The 22,612-nt window shown below is 41.4% G+C and overlaps 1 protein-coding gene across 1 annotated transcript in view; it reads right to left on the reverse strand.

Annotated features, from left to right (window-relative positions):
- The window catches only part of CCDC6 (coiled-coil domain containing 6), a 161,699-nt gene that overhangs the window by 17,367 nt on the left and 121,720 nt on the right, over positions 1 to 22,612 (reverse strand). The window contains exons 6-7 of the mRNA XM_030203109.1: positions 15,902 to 16,058; positions 371 to 471 (exon numbers count right to left, since the gene is read on the reverse strand). Coding sequence (XP_030058969.1) covers positions 371 to 471; positions 15,902 to 16,058 — 258 coding nt within the window. The remainder of the gene's footprint in view (positions 1 to 370; positions 472 to 15,901; positions 16,059 to 22,612) is intronic.

Here is a 22,612-nt window from a genome sequence, read left to right on the forward strand (position 1 = left end):
AATGTTTTTTAAACATACTGACTCTTGAAACAGGCACTGGATTGCTAAAACACGGTTCCGTGTTAAGCCTGATTGTACCTGATTGACTTTTTGTTAACAAATTTGGCTTGCATTCACATTGGCCTCCATGGTTGGTTTTCTGAGTGGTTAGCCATTGGTCCTTTCCTACTCTTTTGTTTCTGAACATGCTTATACATCAATCAAAATGCAGTTTGGGAACAGGAAGTCTTACATTTTAGTATTGAAACCAAAGAATTAGACACCAGAAATACTAGGAAAACAGCAGCAGCAGCACGGACAAGTCATAAGTTGGTTCATATACCACTATACAGTATAGGTTAATGTATATCTTTCTATGATTTAAAATTACCTGGGGAAATAGGTCTGCTAGAACTTGGGGACGGCGTATAAGGTATAGGACTGGATACAGTTCGAGGCCTTAATCCTTGTGCAGACATTTCATTAAAATATCTATTAAAAAAAATTTACATTAGGTGAGCAATTTCAGTATGTTTAGTAACACTTTATGAAACAAAAAAGATTAAAAAGTAAAAGTACACCTAGACCAGACCAGAGTACTATTTCTCTGAAGACAAGCAGAATACTCTGTCCTCATGTATACGTGACAGACAGAGCCCCAGCTGGAGGGTACACCAAGTTACTCAATATGGACAGCAAGAGTAAGATCTAACAAGTGGATGATGTCATCTGACAGAGCTGGCTTGGGAAAGCATCCTTTGGCTTTAGACTGACCATATATTACCTGCATTTCCTATGCAGTGATATCGCATTGAGTCATCTCAGTTGCATAATAGTAGAATGCAAGTCTTAGAAGAGGTGCATGTATAATGTGAGGACTTCTATCTTGCTACCATTGGAGTACAACTGCTATATACAAGTGACTTGGTTTTCCTCTGAAGTTGTTTTGGTGAGTTTCCCTTGGTGGATTTTAGATTGTTGAATTTGAGGTCAAGCAGGATAGTAAGTTCTCACAAATTAGACTGCCTAGCTATAGGCTGCCTTCAAAATAGTTTTTTTTGTTTTTTTACAAAAGGAAAAAAATGAGACTGCCAACAAATGTGTTTTTGTTGGCAACTGGCCCTTTTCAGGTTTTATCTTAATTTTATATCCCAGTGAAACCTGGGGGAATGACTTTGTATTCTAAACCTCAAAAGTGATTCCACATGACAGATTGACCAAACTTACTGTCTCATTAGAAACCCCATTTCAAACAATGAGATATGAATGTATGACTCAAAATTCATGTTACTACCTCAGAATCTATACAGGTACTGACTGACCTTCAAGTGGGCTACCGACATCACCCTACTCAGATGTTACGAACCTTGATAAAATCCTCTAGGTTCAGGCCTGCTTGGGCAGAAGTGAGAGAAATTCAGTCTGCTGGCCAATTAGATAATGTGCATTTGCTACAGCAATCGTAGATTTACTGGGATCAAAAAAAGATGGCTAACAATCTAAATTTTGTCTATTTCAAATAGAATACTAAAGCTCTTTTCCAATCCGAAGTGTGCAAGTCATGTTCTCCTTCACGGGCTTGAGGCTTGGGGAAAAAAATTCAGTGTGCTCACAGAAATCGTTTAAGAACACGTAGCTTAGAAATGGAAATATGGTCAAACATATTTACTAAGAAAATATATCTTGCTAAGCACATTAATGCAACTGTGAAACCCAATACAATCCTAGAGTAATCTTTATTCAAAGACACCTAAAAGCAAAGAGAAGTATCATGATCTGTACAAAAAAGAACTGATGATAGTCTTATTATGCAGTACCCAAGTCTTCTATCAGATCCAATTTTAAAACTCATATTGGAAGAAACCAAATTTTCACAAACCAAGGGGCTCATTTTCAAAGTACTTAGACTTACAAAGTTCCATAGGTTATTATATAACTTTAGAGAATGACATGGGGATGGGGCGGGGGCAGAGCTCATATGGACGGGAACAAACTTTGTCCCCATGTCATTCTCTACTTTGAAGACTGTTAATAAATTGGACAATTATTTATGTTTGAGTGATGTAGGCATTTTCATTTTTGGGAAAAACAAGCAAAAGTGCTGGCCACAAATGGCAAAATTTGCATGGGGGACCCTATACATTCCTGCTACCAGCATATCTTCTAAGAAAACATTTCTATTGCAGGAAGGACTGTGGAAGACGGGAGAGGCAGATTGAATCCTGAGACTGTTGATGACTTATTCATCTACAGAAAAAAAAAATCTGTGCTTCATAGCGCATACAGAATGGGTTGTATTTTGTACCCCTGGACTTTTTAACAGGGTGGATTAGGGTTCTTTGGGGTAGTAGACATCAGCTATTGTTGGGGTTGGAAGGGTTGAGGGTGGTGGTGGTAGGGGGGTAGAGGGTGGTGGTGGGGGGGTATTTTAGTTGCTCGTTATTGTTCTCTAGTTGTGATTTATAAACAGTTGCACAGCACATTGTTCCTTTCAAAAATATTTAAATATAAAATTATAAGTGTTTGAGGCTTAAGATGAAGACAGAATCTGAATGGATGGGGCGGGGATGGAGACAGAGCCTGTGTGGACAGGGTGGGGGTGGAGGCAACACCTGCGTGGATGGGACAGGGACGGAAACAGAAACCACGGGGACAATCTTTTTCCCCATGTCATTCTCTACTTTGTAAGTCAAAGGGCTTTGAAAATATTCTTCCAAGTCTATAAAAGAAAAAAAAATTGGTAAACACCCATAAAATAAAACACAAAATACTGCAAGTAAATGGTTGGAGGAATAGAAAAGTGATATGTTCTCCTGTGGCAAGTATGACCTATGCTAGTATTTACTAAAAAAAAAAAAAAAAAAAAAAAGAGAAACTGAAAAAAGATTCAAGTTTATTTTGTTAGTTAATAGCAGTTTTAACTCCACACCTTGACTGTGAAAAGTATATGCTGGACTGACTAATACTACTATTAAATGGCTATAAACACTACAAGATACTGTTATACATTTATCGGGGAATGTGAGAAAAATGGGTCACATTACTTCTCTACTCATTTTCATTGGTTGCCAGCCAAGTTTAGAATTGATTTTAAAATTCTTTCTAGCTCATAAGGCCCATTATGAATAGACTCGGAGTTATCTGGCATCCTTAGCATTACCTTATTTACCAAATAAGCCCCTGAGATTCCCCATTCATCTAGTTCTAGATGGATTTTAATACAAGAGAGTGTTTTTTTCTGGGTGGCGCCTGAGTGGAGGGGAGTTTAAAGACATTTAAAGCTTTATTAAAGACTCATTTTTTAGATTGGCTTTTTGCAAATATTTCTTATTTTATTTTTATTAGAACTTTTATAAATGACATATGTATTTATTTGGATTATGCTCACATCTTTTTCAGTAGTCAGAAGGTGAGTTACATTCAGGCACACTGGGTATTTATACTTCAAGTAAAAGAAAAAAGCAAAAGCTAATACATTCACCACAGTAAAAAAAAAAAAAAAGAAAAACTACATTCCTTGACTAGGAGACACCAGAAAAGGGGGAAGAAGGGATAAAACCAAGAAATTCTAATCAAATTCAACCTACAAATACAGTCCTTTCCTTGGAAATTCACAAGGCATTGCCATGGAAATTTCAGAAAGTCACACCCAAAGCTAAGGCACAAGGTCTTACCTAAGTCTGCCTCAGAATTACTCGAAAAGGTAGCTAACATAGTACATCTAACAGCCTTCTCTTAAATGAATTGATGTTACCAATAATACAGTGAGATCTACACTCAAAACAGGCTTTGCTTCCCCTTCTACACCTAAAACAGTCTTTGGGAGGGAAGCAGAGCTCAGGTGTAAGACCTCTACCATATATTGTTTTTAAAACATCTCTTCATTTGAAATCAAAGAAAAATTCAAAACTCTCAGACTGCTATTACAGAGCAGATTCCCAATTCTTTCAAGTCTATTTTCTAGGAAATTATTTCCTTTAAGGAAGAGTTTACAGCCTCTAATGATGCTATCTTCTCAGAATGATCACTCAATGTTCCTCTTTGAAATATAAATTCATTTTCCAATGAAGTCACTTTAAAGGCTGCTTCTCCAGAAAATTAACATAACCGAGATAAACAACCAAATACACTGGAGTTCAGTTTTGCCATCAATTTCAACAGCTCTATGTTGGCTACTTCTTTAGGAAGAGTCATATGATAGTAGCTTCCAGTCTGACTATGGGGGTTGCTGGTTTTGAAGCCATCTCCACAGGTGAATTTGATGGTCTTAGATCTTTAAGTGCCCTATGGCTATTTACCTCAAGCATCTTCAAGGTTTTCAAAGTTATCACCAAATTAGAATTCTCACTAGTACTAGAAAGAGATCTCACTAGATACAAATACTCATCCCCTAAGTCTTCTATTCCAGCCCCTGGAGTAGACATAAGAGGAAATAGATCTAGGGTAGCAGAAAGAAGCTGAGGTGGTGAGCACGACCTAGACTTAGTGAGAAAACAGAACTATCACGATTTTTAGGAGGGACACCAATGTTACAGAAGAGATGGACCCAGGAACCACAAAACTGTCCATAGGGTCCTGCATTGGTGCCAGAAGACCTTGCCCAGAGCTCTTAACTTTTTTTCTTTTTACCATGAATCTCCAATCAATATTAAACACAAACTAATAATCAGCACACAGTACCTGGAGAAGAGCTAAACTGCAGGCTGCAGATGTTCTGAAGAGGACTTCTAAGGGTCTCCAAAGAGGTGGAACCTGCCCCTTTGGGTACATGACCACAGGCAAGCATCCACAGACCTAAAGATCTTTTAAAGTCCTGATCATGCTTTGATGATGTCAGATGCTGACCCTTAGGGATTGCCTCCACACAGCTACTTCTCACCACCACCATCTCCTCCTGGGCTCCAGTAGGAAGTGCTCCCTCCCCCCCCCCCCTTGGTACATATTTCTGGTGGACATGAGTTAGCTTCTTACAATACATTTAGTTTTTTTTTCTCAAGGAAAATAGAGCATCAATACAAAACCTGATGGATGTGTTACTTTCCTATTTGGTTTTGTAATTCCTTTCTTTATTGAAGTTGTTTGAATGATTTTTATTGTGTATACTGCTGTGACCTCTACAAGTCAAGTAGATTATCAAGTTCTAATAAACAGTGCTACAAAGAGAAGAAATTGGAAAATATGTCCATGTTTCATTAGATATGAACATTTTATTTCCAGTTACACGATGAATTGCTCCTTCTCCATATTGCAGAGGTGAAAGCAATAACAAAAGCAAGGGATAAACACAAGGATCATTTGATACAACGGTGTGAGAGGAAAGTAAGGGTAGTACTGCACCCAACATGGACACACAGAACAGGCCTTGCACCCTTATGCCATTTTTCTATATCCATGTTAACAGAACTAAGAATTTCTATGAATATATGATTTTTCACATCTGCAAGCTTGAATTCAAGTTCTTCTAACTGAATTGTAATGACAATAAATTAAGCGTCATTGACCTGTACGTCTTCAGAAATAATCATCCATTTTCAAAAAACGGACTGACAAATGGTTCAAAGAAACAGCAGGACTAAATAGTCAGCTTTCTCAATGGAGAAAGATATGCCCAAGGGGTCTAAACAATGACATTTAACATTTATAAATGATCTGAAAAAAAAAACAAATGAGATGATCAAAATGTACAGACATGACAAAAAAAAAAATAAAAATCAAATTTAGAAAAATTAAAGTACAAAGACTAGGGGACAGTGCAAGAAGTAAACAATATTTAGAATAGGAGAAAATATTTTTCAATCAACTCGCGAACAAAACCTGGAATTCACTGCTGAAAGATGTAGTAAGGAGAAATTAGGTCTTACCCGATAATTGTCTTTCCATTAATCCTTCCCACTATTCCAGAACCTGTGGGATAGTTGTGTTCATCAAACAGCAGGTGGAGATAAAGAACTGAAAACTGAGCTGAGACATCTCCTGACATCCGGTCCAGCTCTTCAGTATTTACATAGACAAGCAGTAAGGAGAAACTTAGTATAAACGCACCTTAAATTCCTCACAAGCCTGACACTAACCAGATGAGCAAACACTGGTGGGCTTCTCATCTCTAGACAACTTGTAGAGAACAAGAGATATGCAGGAAGCACCATGAAAGGTGACCGTCGTTATTTGACCATTACTCTGCACTGACTAAACATCTCAGAAACCTCAAGCAGGCCCTCAGGAACAGTGGGAAGGGACTAATGGAAAGAAAATTACAAGGAAGACAATTTTTCCTTCCATTACATAGTGTCCCTATTCCAGAACCCGTGGGATGTTCAAAAGCAATCCCTAGAGTGGATGGGACCCTGGTGCTGCCACCCTGAGGAGCAAAATTGGCTTCCGAGGGCACTGCAACAGCCACCCTGTAGCGCTTTGCAAAGGCATGCAGCATTAACCACGTTGCTGCCTTGCAAATATCTGCTAGAGATAGTACGCAATTTGAGCCTGCAAATAGGTGGGAAAATGTGGGATACGAATGTAACAAATAAATAAATAAAGGTAATCTTCACCCAGGATGTTGCTGTATACCTGGTAGAATGAGTCCGCAAGGCCAGAGGAGCCTGCTTCCCCGCAAGCAAATAATCAACAGACTCCTTCAGCCATCTTGCAATTGTGGGCTCGAAAGCCATGAGGCCAAGCTTCTGCTTACCAAAAAGCAGTGTGATTTGCAAAACTAATTTGTGACTTCCAGATACCTAATGAGGACTCTATGCATATTGAGAAGATTAAAGGAAGAATACTGAGCCTCTTCATCCTCATTAGGGAAGCTACTTCCACTGTGGGTCCTGCCACACTTGTTGACTTGAGTCACCACGTTGTTGGAGAAAGCAGAATGGGGCCCCTGCCAGAAAGGAAGCAGTCACATAAGGCATTCCACAATGCCCTAAATGCCAAGCAATTTATTGACCACTGAGACTCCTGTTCCATCCAGATGTTCTGTGCCGGATGTAATGGGTTCCCCAACCCGACTTGCTGGTGTCTGTTGTCGCCACCTCCCACAGTGTTTTAAAAGAAAAGGAAGCTCCAACAGTCAAATTCCTGGGCTACAACCACCACTGCATCCTCTATCTCACAACCAGCATACAAGGAAGATAAAGGTCATACCTCTGTGAAAGCAGAGACCAGCGACTGAGAACAGATTCCTATAATGGCTGTATATAAGCCCTTGCCCCATGGCACCACTTCAATTGCCATCATTAACCCCAGAACCTGGGCATAGTCCCAAACCCTGGACCTGCTTTGACTGAGAAGACAAGTCTGTTGAACCAGCTTCGACCTTCTGTGCCCTGTGAGAAAAATCCGCTCCTGAGCTATGTCGAATAGAACACACAGATACTCATGTATCCATGCTGCAGTTAGTCTGCTCTTCTCAAAATTGATCAGCTCAAAATTGATCAGCTGCAGAAGATGGACAACTCTGTCCGTTGCCACCTCTCTGAATAGGATGATGCACGAATAAGCCAGTCACTGATATACTGGTGAACTCTGATTTCCTGTCACTGAAGGAAGGATGCCACCGCCACCATAACCAAGATAAATATTATTGGAGCCATGGTGAGATCAAAGGGCAAAGCCTTACATAAGTACATAAGTATTGCCATACTGGGAATGACCAAAGGTCCATCAAGCCCAGCATCCTGTTTCCAACAGTGGCCAATCCAGATCACAAATACCTGGCAAGATCCCAAAAAAGTACAAAACATTTTATACTGCTTATCCCAGAAATAGTGGATTTTCCCCAAGTCCATTTAATAACGGTCTATGGACTTTTCCTTTAGGAAGCCGTCCAAACCTTTTTAAAACTCCGCTAAGCTAACCGCCTTTACCACATTCTCTGGCAACGAATTCCAGAGTTTAATTACACGTTGAGTGAAGAAAACTTTTCTCGGATTCGTTTTAAATTTACTACATTGTAGCTTCATCGCATGCCCCCTAGTCCTAGTATTTTTGGAAAGTGTGAACAGACGCTTCACACCTACCCGTTCAACTCCACTCATTATTTTATAGACCTCTATCATATCTCCCCTCAGCCGCCTTTTATCCAAGCTGAAGAGCCCTAGCCGCTTTAGCCTTTCCTCATAGGGAAGTTGTCCCATCCCCTTTATAATTTTCGTCGGCCTTCTCTGCACCTTTTCTAATTCCACTATATCTTTTTTGAGATATGGCGACCAGACTGGAACACAATATTTGACGTGCGGTCGCACCATGGAGCGATACAAAGGCATTATAACATCCTCATTTTTGTTTTCCATTCCTTTCCTAATAATACCTAACATTCTATTTGCTTTCTTAGCCGCAGCAGCACACTGAGCAGAAGGTTTCAACGTATCAACGACGACACCTAGATCCCTTTCTTGGTCCATGACTCCTAACGTGGAACCTTGCATGATGTAGCTATAATTCGGGTTCCTCTTTCCCACATGCATCAATTTGCACTTGCTCACATTAATCAACATCAGCCATTTAGACGCAGTCTCCCAGTCTCGTAAGGTCCTCTTGTAATTTTTCACAATCCTCCCGTGATTTAACGACTTTGAATAATTGTGTGTCATCAGCAAATTTAATTACCTCACCAGTTACTCCCATCTCTAGGTCATTTATAAATATGTTAAAAAGCAGCAGTCCCAGCACAGACCCCTGAGGAACCCTACTAACTACCCTTCTCCATTGAGAATAATGACCATTTAACCCTACTCTCTGTTTTTTTATCTTTTAACCAGTTTTTAATCCACAATAGAACACTACCTCCTATCCCATGACTCTCCAATTTCCTCTGGAGTCTTTCATGAGGTACTTTGTCAAACGCCTTCTGAAAATCCAGATACACAATATCAACCGGCTCACCTTTATCCACGTTTGTTCACCCCTTCAAAGAAATGTAGTAGATTGGTGAGGCAAGATTTCCCTTCACTAAATCCATGTTGATTTTGTCTCATTAATCCATGCTTTTGAATATGCTAATTTTGTTCTTAATAATAGTCTCTACCATTTTGCCCAGCACCGACATCAGACTCACCAGTCTATAATTTCCCGGATCTCCTCTGGAACCTTTTTTTTAAAATTTTTTTTATTTATAACCATTTAAATCTTTACAAGCGATAAAACAACTTGCTGGAAATACAGAGAAAGTAATATGTAGGAATTATTTCAGTCAGGTAATTCTATTCTCTTCCTTAGACCACTAAATAGGGAGAGTGAAACAAGATAAGGAGATCCATTAAACAGTAAACAGAAAAAAAAACCGTATTAACCTGATTAGCCCCAGATATTACTCGTCTAATTCATTATTCCACATCGATCATCTGGTTGGCTTCTTCAAGGCAAATACGGTGTATAGTCAAATCATTTCATTGAAAAACATACTTATTTCATTGTCCAGTATTAGTTAGAAATAATACATCTGATTACATTCTCTCTCTTTTAAAAACCAGAAGTTATTTAACAATACATATACTTAAGTCTCTAATTCAAATTCCACTGATTAAAGTAATCCCAGTTTTCACAGGCTTCACTCCTTTTAAAGTAATAATTTGAGGAAATATTTCTAAGGAAAACTTTAGGAGTCATACCCGGAACTCTGGGAAAAACAATAATCTCGATATTAATAATCTATAATAATCATTTTATTATTCAAAATTTCTGGTCTATTATCATAACCACTTCTTGCTCAAGTAGAATCATTTGTTATATCAATTTTTTACTCTCAAACGGTTCAGTTGAATTGTTCATGTAACTCTCTAATAAAATTATATCTGAAACAAAATTATTTACTGCCCCCGTTAGGTCCCGATGCGCCTTCCAGATGGTATTCAATGTAACCTCCACGGGAGCCAAAAATTCCAAGTTGATTTCTCATATGTGTTTAGGAGTGGTTCCGTCGATTCGGGTTCTGCTGTAAACGTCCTCAGTTTCAGCATATACCTCTAACTCACTCCTCCACTCTTTTGGACATGTTGGTTGAATAATTCGAAAGCGATGGAGTTGTTTTTTCCAGGTCCATAAGCGTCGACGCTCCTTCGCCGGCGCTAATCAAAGGACTCACCAACCCTTTCATCTGTGGGCAGTGCATCGCGCAGTGGTCCCGCATTTGCTGCTCAGGGGATAAAACGCTGGCCATCGGCAGCTGACCGCCGGTTGTCCCCTTCCTCTCAGTTAAGGCAACTGCAATTGCAGAGAGGAAATTTACGTAAAGACGACGAAACTTCAGAGGGCAGCTGGGCCATTGGGCATACGAACTTCAGGTCACCATCTTACCACTCCCCCAGTTTGGGACACGTCTGGTTTCTCCTCAGAGGCCTGTCTGATATGGGTAACCCTTCAGCATAGCCCTCTAAGTCATTGAAACACACAAGCCCCTCCACCTCTACAAGGTGATGTCCCTTTGGAGGGGTCTGGAACCTTTTTTAAAAATCGGCGTTACATTGGCCACCTTCTGCAAGCTCATTTTTCAGTTCTATCAGTATTCTGGGATGAATACCATCCAGTCCAGGAGATTTGCTACTCTTCAGTTTGTAGAACTGCCCCATTACGTCCTCCAGGTTTACAGAGAATTCATTAAGTTTCTCCGACTAGTCAGTTTTCGAATACCATTTCCGGCACCGGTATCACTCCCAAATCCTCCTCGGTGAAGACAGAAACAAAGAATTCATTTAATCTCTCCGATACGGCTTTGTGTTCCCTGATCGCCCCTTTTACTCCTCGGTCATCTAGCGGTCCAACCGATTCTTTTGCTGGCTTCCTGCTTTTAATATACCTAAAAAAATTTTTTACTATGTGTTTTTGCCTCCAACGCAATCTTATTTTCAAAGTACCTCTTAGCCTTCCTTATCAGCGCTTTGCATTTGACTTGACATTCCTTATGCCGTTTCTTTTTATTTTTGAGTCGGTTCCTTCTTCCATTTTCTGAAGGATTTTCCTTTAGCTCTAATAGCTTCTTTCACCACGCCGGCTGTCGTTTGGTCTTCCATCCTCCTTTTTTAATACGCGGAATATATTTGGCCTGGGCTTCCAGGATGGTGTTTTTGAACAGCATCCACATCTGATGTAAATTTTTGACCCTCGCAGTCGCTCCTCTAAATTTTCTTTTCACCGTTCTTCTCATTTTATCATATTCTCCTTTTTTAAAGTTAAACGCTAACGTATTTGATTTCCTATGTATACTTACTTCAAAGCTAATATCAAATCCGATCATATTATGATCACTGTTATCAAGTGGCCCCAGCACCATTACCTCCTGCACCAGATCATGCGCTCCACTAAGGACTAGGTCTAGAATTTTTCCTTCTCTCATCGGCTCCTGTACCAGCTGCTCCATAAAGCTGTCCTTGATTTCATCAAGGAATTTTACCTCCCTAGCGTGTCCCAATGTTACATTTACCCAGTCAATATTGGGGTAATTGAAATCACCCATTATTATTGTGTTGCCCAGTTTGTTTGCGTCCCTAATTTCCTTTAACATTTCTGCATCCGTCTGTTCATCCTGGCCAGGCGGACGGTAGTACACTCCTATCACTATCCTTTTCTCCTTTACACATGGAATTTCAATCCACAGTGATTCCAAGACGTGTTTTGTTTCCTGCAGAATTTTCAATCTATTTGATTCAAGGCTCTCGTTAATATACAATGCTACCCCTCAACCAATTCGATCCACCCTATCACTACGATATAATTTGTACCCCGGTATGACAGTGTCCTACTGGTTATCCTCCTTCCACCATTATATCTAATTTTTCATTTATTGCAATATATTCTAACTCTCCCACCTTATATCTTAGGCTCCTGGCATTCGCATATAGACATTTCAAACTATGTTTGTTGTTCCTATTTACATCATGCTCAGTACTTGACAGTATTAATTTGCAATCTTTTGTCTGATTTTTATTTAAGGACATCTGATCTACTATGGTCTCTTCTGCAACCTATCAGGATACCCTATTTTTCCTGTTTTGGTGATATCTTTGAAAGATACCTTATCCCGAACCATGCGCTTTTGAGTGACTGTCGGCCTTCCCCCCATTTCTAGTTTAAAAACTGCTCTATCTCCTTTTTAAATGACAATGCCAGCAGCCTGGTCCCACCCTGGTTAAGGTGCAGCCCATCCTTTCGGAATAGGCTCCCTCTTCCCCAGAATGTTGCCCAGTTCCTAACAAATCTAAAACCTTTCTCCCTGCACCATCGTCTCATCCACGCATTGAGACTCCGGAGCTCTGCCTGTCTCTTGGGCCCTGCGCGTGGAACGGGTAGCATTTCAGAAAATGCTACCCTAGAGGATCTGGATTTGAGCTTTCTACCTAAGAGCCTAAATTTGGCTTCCAGAACCTCTCTCCCACATTTTCCTATGTCATTGGTACCCACATGTACCAAGACAGCTGATTCCTCCCCAGCACTATCTAACATCCTATCTACGTGACGCGTGAGGTCCGCCACCTTTGCACCAGGCAGGCAAGTCACCAGGTGATCCTCACGTTCACCAGCCACCCAGCTATCTATATGCCTAATGATCGAATCACCAACTACAACAGCTGTCCTAACCTTTCCCTCCCGGGAAGCACTTGGAGACATATTCTCGGTGCAAGAGGATAGTACATTCCCTGGTGGGCAGGTCCTGGCTACAGGAGTACTTCCTACTTCACCAGGGTGATGCTCTCCTTCTAGGAGACCTCCATCCTCCAAGGTAGCACAAAGGCTACCAGACTGGAGGTGGGACTTCTCTACAACATCCCTGTAGGTCTCCTCTATGTACCTCTCTGTCTCCCTCAGCTCCACCAAGTCTGCTACTCTATCCTCAAGAGAATGGACACGTTCTCTAAGAGCTAGGATATCTTTGCATCGGGCACACACATATGACATCTCACCAACTGGGAGATAATCATACATGTGACACTCAATGCAAAAAACTGGATAGCACCCCTCTTGCTGCTGGACTGTTGACTCCATCTTAGAGTTTGAGTTTTTCAATAATTTAAAACTTGCTACAGTATTAAGGATATTAGCCTAATATAAAAGTGGCTTTTAGATTATATAGTATATTGTATGATTTATTTAGTGTTTCCTTCTTAGATAGTAATGAAATGTATTTAAAACTCTGTAAGAGCACTCCTAATTATTACCCTAATAACAATAACTGACTATAAATGAAGAGTTGTCCTAGGGGTGGGCAGGAAGACTAAACTGGATCCTGCAGTGCCTGCTGGATGCTGTTAATGCTGTGGTACAAAGTTTTTAAAACTAAGTGGAAAAGACTATTTTTTGTTGTTGTTACATTTGTACCCCGTGCTTTCCCACTCATGGCAGGCTCAATGCGGCTTACATGGGGCAATGGAGGGTTAAGTGACTTGCCCAGAGTCACAAGGAGCTGCCTGTACTATGAAGATTAGTTGATAAAATTTGTTTTTTATATTTTTATTTTGCCTAACACTAACCTACAATTCCTCCTTTAAACCCCAATCTTTAAGTTCCCAAAGCACAAAGCAAAATAGCGTTCACCTACCAGAGAAATGTCCTCTTCTTTCGGAACTTCTCAGAAAAGCCTTGACCTAGAAATGACTGCCCAGCACTGCAAAACGTATAAAACCTCTGATGTGGCAGTTATATGGGTATGTACAAGTACACCTCCTTGAGATCGAGGGCAGTGAGAAACTCTCCTGCTTGAACCGAGGCTATGAGTGCTCTTAGTGTCTCCATGTAAAAGCGGAATACTCGGAGGCAGCGGTTTAGATCTTTGAGATGTAAGACTAGATAAAAGGTGCCTTCCTTCTTTGGCACAATGAAGTACTCTTAGCTTCTGCCTTATCTCTGTTCGGCCTGGGGAACTGGAACAATGACCTGGAGTTCCAGCAAGGAATCTACGGTGGCGGCCTGAAACTCGACCACCTTGGCTCCCTTTCAACAAGGAGACAGCAAGATGAGCGACCAAGTGGGAGAACTCCAATTTATAACCTGCTGTAAGAATACCCAGAACCCATTGGTCTGACGTAATTTTGGCCCACTCCTCCCAAAACTCCTGAAGACAACCTTCCATCAAAGGAAGAGAAAAGTGCACTAGCTTCACATCATTGCGAAGCTATGGAGGCATTGGGTTCTCTAGCCGACAGAGAAGGACTTCCTGTCTACATGAAAGGAATATGGCATGCCCAGAACTGAAGATACTTGTAGCAGGTATTCTCCGAGGACAGCAGGCCTTATATTCTCACATATGGGTAACATGAACCCGCACTGCCCAGTCTGGAGCTTACGACAAGAGCTTTGTGGAATATGAGACATGCTCCACTGTGCATGCACAATTGCCTTCCCGCCCACCATAAGAGCGCGGCTACTGCCGCACAATACTACAGCATAACAAAGACAGACAAAAAAAAAAGGAGACAAATTCAAGGGGAGGCGGGAAGGTTGTGAGAATATAAGGCCTGTTGCACTCGGAGAATACCTGTTACAGGTAAGTATCTTCACTTTATCCAAGGACAAGCAGGCCTACGTGTTCTCACACATGGGGAATCCCTACCATCCAGGCTCACCAAAAACTACCACCACTGGTCAACTGGGCCTCGCAACAGCGAGGACATTACATAGATTAACCTGAAACTATATACAAACTATGTGAGAGTGAAGCCTGAAACAGAAGAAAATGGGCCTAGGGGGATAAGTTGGATTCTAGACCCCAAACAGATTCTGCAATACTATCTGTCCAAACCAAATGCCGCATCATGTATCCTGCTCAAAGCAGCAGTGTGATGTGAATGTGTGGACCGAAGACCACATTGCAACCTTGCAAATTTCTTCAATGGAGAGGTTGACAGCAAGTGGGCTACTGATGCAGCCATGGCTCTGAGATTGTGAGCCTTGGCATGACCCTCCAGGGTCAACTCAGCTTGGGTATAAATGAAAGAAATGCAATCTACCAGCCAATTAGAGATTGTGAGTTTCACCAATGGTGACCCCCATCCTGTTGGGATTAAAAGAAACAAACAGCTAAGCAAACTGCCTGTGGGCTCAGTCCACAATAGGCCAATCAGGATATCTGCAATGAATATGCATGAAAGATTTGCATACAATGGAAGCAGTATATGCAAATCAATCTCATGCATATTCATTGCTGAAAACCTGACTGGCAAGGGGGTACTACTCCAGGAATGACTTGGGAAACACTGATGTAGACTGAGCACTGCTGGAAACAGGATATTGAGCTTGATGGAAAAACTTTGACCTGACCCATTATGGCAGTTCTTATGAAAAGTAATCCTAATAGGTATATGATGCTATTTCCATATTAGAAAGCACTCAAATAATGTATCTTGAAGACAATATAGACAATAAGTTGAAATCCTCAAGCTTTTGTGCAGTCAAAAATGCAAACAATGTTGGGAATTATAAGTGATGGACACTAATACACATAAATGCCTCTATATAGGTCTATTGTGCGATACCTCAAGTGAAATTGTGGCCACCACATTTCAAAAATGATATAGAGCACAACCAATATGGTAAATGGGATGCAAAGGTGTTTCTATGAAGAAAGGCTATACAGGTTAGAACTTTTCTGGTTGGAGAAACGATGGCTGAGAGGTGATATGATACAGGTCTATAAAATCATGAGGGGGTAAAAAGAATGAACAGTTAACATCTGAAAGGGCAAACAACTGTCCTCTAAGACTAGGCTTGGAAAAGCCACTGTTCATCTCTGGGTGTTGGCAACAAGGAATGATATACTCTTTGGGATTCTGCCGAACAGTAGTAATGTGGATTGGCCACTGTCAAGAAACAAAGGAGCCTTTAATCTGGCTCAGTATGGCATTTCATTTGTTTATAAATCGCTAAGTAAACAAACAAACAAAAAAAAAGCATATTTTAAGGAAATAAGTTAAAAAAAAAAATCTATATAACTCACCTTTCATCATCCATTTCTAGACTGGATTCACTTTCCGAGAGCTGCCTACATAGAGCTTCTCTTCTTTCCATTTCCCTCTGAAGTTTTCTCTGGAGTCGCAAGTTTTCTTCTCTCATATGACGCTCCTCTTCTAAATATTGTGCCATTTTTTCTGTATCTGTCATTGATAAGAAACAAAATCAAGTTGTTGAGAGATGTGAAACATGATCAATTTTTAGATTGAAAACACACAAGATCAAAGTTCTGTCTCACTGTTAAAGCAAAACAGTGGTGGAGTAGACTAGTGGTTAGAACACTGTTCTTGACATCCAGAGGTGGCCAGTTCAAATCCCACTGCTGCTCCTTGTGATCTTGGGCAAGTCACTTAACCCTCCACTGCCTCAGGTACAAACTTAGATTGTGAGCCCTGCAGGGACAGGGTAATACCCAGTGCACCTGAATGTAACTCACCTTGAGCTACCACTGAAAAAGGTATGAGCAAAATCTAAATAAACAAAAAAAATAATATTTTATATTCGGCTGTATCCTACAACTTACACGGGTTCCAACGAAACTCACAAAAAAATGCACAAAACCATGACATAATTAACACTCACTAAAAGAAGATAAAAACACAAGCTATAATACATTTGCCAGCTTATTATCATAATGATGCAAATGCCTGTTGAAACAAATATGCTTTTAGGCGCTTTCTAAAAGAACTTTCTAAAAATACAAGGACTTAGGGGCACACAATGAAGCTACTACTAAGTAGCAAATTTAAAACAAATTGTAGAAAATATTTCTTCACTCAACGTGTAAGTAAATTCTGGAATTCATTGCCAAATAATGTGGTAAAAGCAGTTAGCCTTGCAGGGTTTTAAAAAATTTAGACAAGCTCTTAAAAGAAAAGTCCATAAGAGATTAAGATGAACTTGAGAAAATCCACTGCTCATTTTCTGGGATAAGCAGCATAAAATCTGTTTTACTCTTTTGGGATCTTGCCAGGTACTGTGACCTGGATTGAAACAAGATACTGGACTTGGACCATTGGTGTGCCCGAATATGGCAATACTTATGTTGTTATGGACTTGGACCATTGGTGTGTCCGAATATGGCAATACTTATGTTCTTATGTTGAAATAACTAAGTAAGAATTTGCAACTCTGTTGGTAAAGTGTTCCATAGAGCTAGGACAAGAATAAAACAGCTTGCTCCCAAATCCCTGCCAGATGGAAATGTCTTACAAAAGATAATCAAAATAAAAATTCCCTTGAAAATGCAAGGTCTAACTGACATCTACCCACCAGGCTATAAGATGGTAAGAGACAGGAAGAGAGGGGATGGGATTGCCATCATTTATAAGTCTTTTTTAGGCTAGAATTAATCTCCACCTTTAACTCTTCCTCCCTCAAAATTATAGCAAGTTAGCGATTGTCACGATTGTGACTGTATTCCATGCCTACACTCACCTCGCCTCCGGGTGACAGGCCCTATGGCTACTATGGACTGTCTTCTTCCTGTTTCCCGGACATGTTCCAGAGTTCATTCCAGTCCTGATGTTCCAGCACTCGAGACTTGCCCAGGTGTTTCTGCTGCCAAGCCTCACCTGTGATCTCATCTGTAACTGCCTTTATTAAGCACCTGGGAACTTTCAGACTTGCCTTTGCAACAGAGGTCTTCAGATGAGTTTTCGTCTGTGAGTGCTTGTTGCAGTTCCAGCCCTGCTAGTTCTTGTCGTCTTCAGTTCCCTTTCTGCTTATGCCTGCCCTGTTTGTCTTTAGCTTCAGATCCCTTTCTGCTTGTGCCTGCCCTGTTTGTCTTTAGCTTCAGTTCCCTTTCTGCTTGTGTTTGCCCTGTCTTTAGCTTCAGTTCCCTTTCTGCTTGTGCCTGCCCTGTCTTTAGCTTCAGTTCCCTTTCTGCTTGTGTCTGCCCTGTCTTTAGTTTCAGTTCCCTTTCTGCTTGTGCCTGCCCTGTCTGTCTTTAGCTTCAGTTCCCTTCCTGCTTGTTTCTGCCCTGTTTGCTTTCAGCTTTCATTCCTGCCTAGCCTGTTCCAGTATCCTGAATCCGGCTCTAGCTGAGCCAAGTCCGTTCCAGCATCCAGCTCCAGCCGAGACCGTTCCAGAATCCGTCTCCAGCCGAGCCAAGCCCGTTCCAGCATCCAGCCCCAGCCGAGCCAAACCCGTTCCAGCCAAGTCCGTTCCAGAATATGGTTCCAACTGAGCCAAGTCCGTTCCTGCATCCGGGTCCAGCCAAGTCAAGTCCATTCCAGAATTCTGTCCAGTCAAGCCTGTTTGAGAGTCCTGAATCTTGTGCCAGCCTCTCTGTGTTTAGTCTCGCTTCCTGTTGAGTGGTTCACCTGCTGCTGCCGGTCCCCAGCAGCGGCCCAAGGGCTCACTATTCCGGATCATTCCTCACAGTTGTGACAACAATGACTCCTTGTCAGATTCTGACTGCCTTGATCTCTTCTACTGCCCACCTAGTAACTGGTGAGCTTCGGAAGGGGACTTCTCGGAGTTTGTTTCTAGCATTTGCCTAAGGTTTGCAAATGTGTTGCTAGTAGGTGACATCAACCTTCATTTGGATGATTTCAGAGATGAAAATTCGAAGAGACTTTGTGACTTCTTGGCAATTTTTCCAGTCACCTGCTCCATCGCACTCTGGGGGTCACCTGCTGGACCTTTTAGCCTACAGGTTTTCTGGTTCAGGGAATTTTTCTGTTGATAATGCTCTGTGGATTCCTGTCCCTTGGTCTGATCACAGTAAGCTTGAGTAAACCCTTTACTGGGGAGAATTCGCTAGAAATGCAAAGCACCAGGCTGCCCTCCAGTACAAGGGGCAAGATCGATATGGCGACGTTCTAGACTGATGTCATCTCTAGCCAACAGCTACCCTGGCTGATTCGGAGGATTTCATGTGCATCTGGGATGATTTCAGCAGGTCTATCCTGGATGGTAGGCCCCATTCACTACAAGAGAATATACCAGTGGATAAGCTCTCACCATGATTCAATCAGGATGAAGTGGAAGGGTAGGCAGCTGGAGAGGCAATGGTCTAAAGCTCGTACTTATAAGAACAAGTTATTGTGGAGAAGAGCACTTAGGGACTACAAAAATGCTATACAGGCTGTAAAATTACATTACTTAAACTTGTGGGAGTTAAGACTATTTTTCTTTTGTCATCTTCGCTGTGTTCCTTGTGAGTTAATACCAAACACCAGAAAGCTCTACAACCTAGTTGGTTCTTTCCTCAACACCAAGGATCTTTCACTTGCTTATGAAGAGGCTCCTTTGGTAGCACTGCTAGCTACTTACTTCGAACAGAAAATCCTGAAGATCAAAAGCACTGTATTGTCCCTTGGGGGCGACCCAGAGGTGTTTCTCAGAGAGCCAGTCTCCCTGGGCGAAGATGTAATGGCTGATCAACTTTGGTCATCTTTCCAGTTGCCTACCTCTAAAAGCTGTTCTATTAAAGTATTCTTCTTCGCAATGCTCCTTGGATGCTTGTCCGAATTACTTATTATGAGCCGTCTCTAACCTTTTAATTGATCAACTCACATCTCACTTACCTTTCATGTTATCACATGGGCTTTTCCCTGAAAAGAAGGGTTCCACTATGCTTACTCCAATTCCTAAAAAAGAACCCATGTTACCAGGAGAGAGGTCACTAACTGTAGGCCAGTGGCTTATATCACCATTTTGGTGAAGGCAATGGAGGGTTTAGTTGGGCGTCATGGAGCATCTCTCCTCCTTCCCCCTTTTGCATAGCTCACAATCAGGGTGCAGACTATGCTACAGCACAGAAATGGTGCTAAACATTCTTCTGGCGATTTTAGGGCTGAGATTAGATTGGGCAGAAAGGTTCTTGTGTTGCAATTTGATATGTCAAGTGCATTGACATGGCCGATCAAATTATACTATTTCATTTGCTAGCCCACTTTGGAATTTGTGGTGATGTTCCAAAATGGTTCCATGGATTCCTAAAGGCCAGATCCAATCAGGTGAAATTAGGAGGTTCCATATCTTCCCTTGGTCCTTTGATTGTGGGGTGGCTCAGGGCTCTCCCTTGTCTCCCATTTTGTTTAATGTTAAGATGGAACCTTTAAGGCAGTCTTTTAAAGGACCACAAGTTTCATATCTTCATCTATGCAGAAGATATCACGATTTATACCCCTTTCATGCACAACTTTCAAGATATTCTGCTATTGGTTAAATCTAGCTTAGAACTGATGGTATCTTGGGCATCTGCTTTCAAATTAAAACTAAAGACAAAACCAAATTCTTGGTTCTCACTAATCCTTTTGATTGCACCCCTTAAGAGAGTTTTACTATTGACCAGGTATCTTACCCTTTGAGTCAACTTTGAGACTGCTGAGGGTGGTAACAGATTGGCACCTATCTTTTGAGCACCAGGTCTCCTCTGTTGTAGCCAAGTCTACCTGAATGTAACTCACCTTGAGCTACTACTGAAAAAGGTGTGAGCAAAGTTTAAATAAAATAAATAAAGAAGTCCTTTAAAACCCTTTGTCAGTTAAGAAGGTTACGATCCTTCTTCTCTGCTGCAATCTTCAGACTCCTGGTCCAGACACTTTTTTGTCTCAGTTTGACTACTGCAATGTGATCTATGCTGGGTGTAGGGAATAATTGCTGAAGAAACTCCAAACTGCTGAAAATACTGTAGCTAGGCTTATCTGTAAAGTTTCTTCTTTTGATAGGGCATCACCGTTGTTATCTAAGCTGCACTGGCTCCCAATTAAAGCTAGGGTCACTTTCAAATTTTATGTTCTTATCTACCAGATATTGTTATGTCCCGACTATATGCAACCTCTTGACCTTCCACTGCATAATGCTGTTCTATGGACTAGGAATTATTTACAGTTACTTTATCCAAGAAGAAAATTGCACGCAGTTCTTGAAGCAGGATTTGCTTATCAGGGTGCTAAATATTGGAACTCCTTACCTAAATCTGTCCATGATCAATGTGAATACACATTTTGAAAAATGCTAAAGACCTTCCCTCTTTAGCAGATTTCAGGAAGCGGTCCCTGATCTTCCTGTTTAGGCTGACCTGATTGCTCTTACCTTTGTCTCCCTGTCTGATCCAGGCATGGTAGAGTTTTTTTATTCTCTGTAATATTGTATGATATAGTTGTATTCACTTAGTTTTGTGTACTTTAGCTTTGACTAACTGTATTGTTAGCCACATTGAACTCAAGTTGCTGGGATAATGTGGGATATAAACACCTGAAGCACTGTCCAAAAATTCTCCTCAGACAGAAAACGTAAATTGAAAAAAAAAATGCCTTCATAAACAACTTAATCTGATACTTCATAGCAAGTTGCAAGTCATAAAAGACACCAAGGATTTTTAATTCAGTAAAGCTGGAATAGATGAATATCTATCTTTATTGATATTGGCAAATTTGGAGGAATTGTTCTGCCCAAGAACACCTCAGTTTTCAGAATGCTAAGGGGCAATATATATGTTTCATCTTATCCCATCTACACCTAAAAGAAAAAGGCAAAGAGACAGCCAAGATGTACTCGGAAAGGTCCCTTAAATCTTAAAATTCAACTACTGTCCCTATGTCCAGCATCAACTCTGTCTCTCGGCCCTCCCTTCTCTTCCCTTCTTCCCACACCCCCCACCTTGGAGACAGTATCTCTCCCTCTCTTAACACCCACCCTCCTCAAGGTTCAATATGGCTCCCTCTTCAATCCAGCATCTTTTCCCCCTTTCCTCTCCTCCCACCACCAAAGCTGGACAAGCATCTATCCCTTTCCCTCCGTTTCCTGCCCACATGTCCCTCCCCCTTACCCTCCGCCGGTCCAGCAGAGCAGCACTTAGTTCTCCCTTCCCGGATCAAGCACCTCTCTTCCCCTTCATCTTGCCCACAGGACCAGAATTTCTCCCCCCCTCCCCCTTTGCAGTTCCAGCATCTTTATCTCCCTCCTGCTCCCCATGGGAGCTGCTAGCCTATCTTGATTGCTGCCGGAAAAGGTACCACAGTGATTGAACAGAGTTGCCTCAGTCTTCCCTGGAATACGTCCAGCCCTTGCGAAACAAGAAGCTGATCAGAGGAAGCAAGATGCATCACAGGGAAGAATAAGGTCCCGAAGCAGCTCTTTTCAATCGCTGCGGTATCTCTACCAAGCAGTAATGAAGGCAAGTTAGCAACACCTGTGGGCCATGAGGAGCGTGGGAGAGCTGCTGGAAGCTGGCATGGTCCTGAAGCTGCCGGCAATCTGGGACAATGCCTGGTAGTATGCTCTACTGCCTTGTGCTGGGGCTGATGAACAGTTTTTAAACATGTGGCGGTTGCTTTTGCTGTTGGGGAGGCTTAACCTCCCCAAGCCTCTTATATGGGGCACCTATGATGTTATCGGATATTTTTTGTTGTTTCAATTAAAAATAAAGATTCTTGTTTTTGTTAGTAGATGAGTTGGGGTTCCAGCCATGTTCTCAGTGTTGAAGAAAATTCCATAACTGACTCCCATTCAAAAAATGTGATTTGGATTCAGAGCAATAATGCTGACAGCAAGCATTGTGGCATATATTTTTTGAGTTTCAAAAGGACCACCTGAATTGCCTCTGCAATCACTGCAAGATGGAGAAGAGGGTCCTGCTAGCCCAGCAGGAAGAAGAAAAACTGTCTGTGCAGAGATCGGCTGGCACTGTGGGTTCCAGTAGATCCTCTTCCATGGATATTGCCTCTACCCTCCGTAGGGATAA

This window comes from Microcaecilia unicolor, chromosome 5 (assembly GCF_901765095.1).
Source record: "Microcaecilia unicolor chromosome 5, aMicUni1.1, whole genome shotgun sequence".
Lineage (NCBI taxonomy): Eukaryota > Metazoa > Chordata > Amphibia > Gymnophiona > Siphonopidae > Microcaecilia > Microcaecilia unicolor.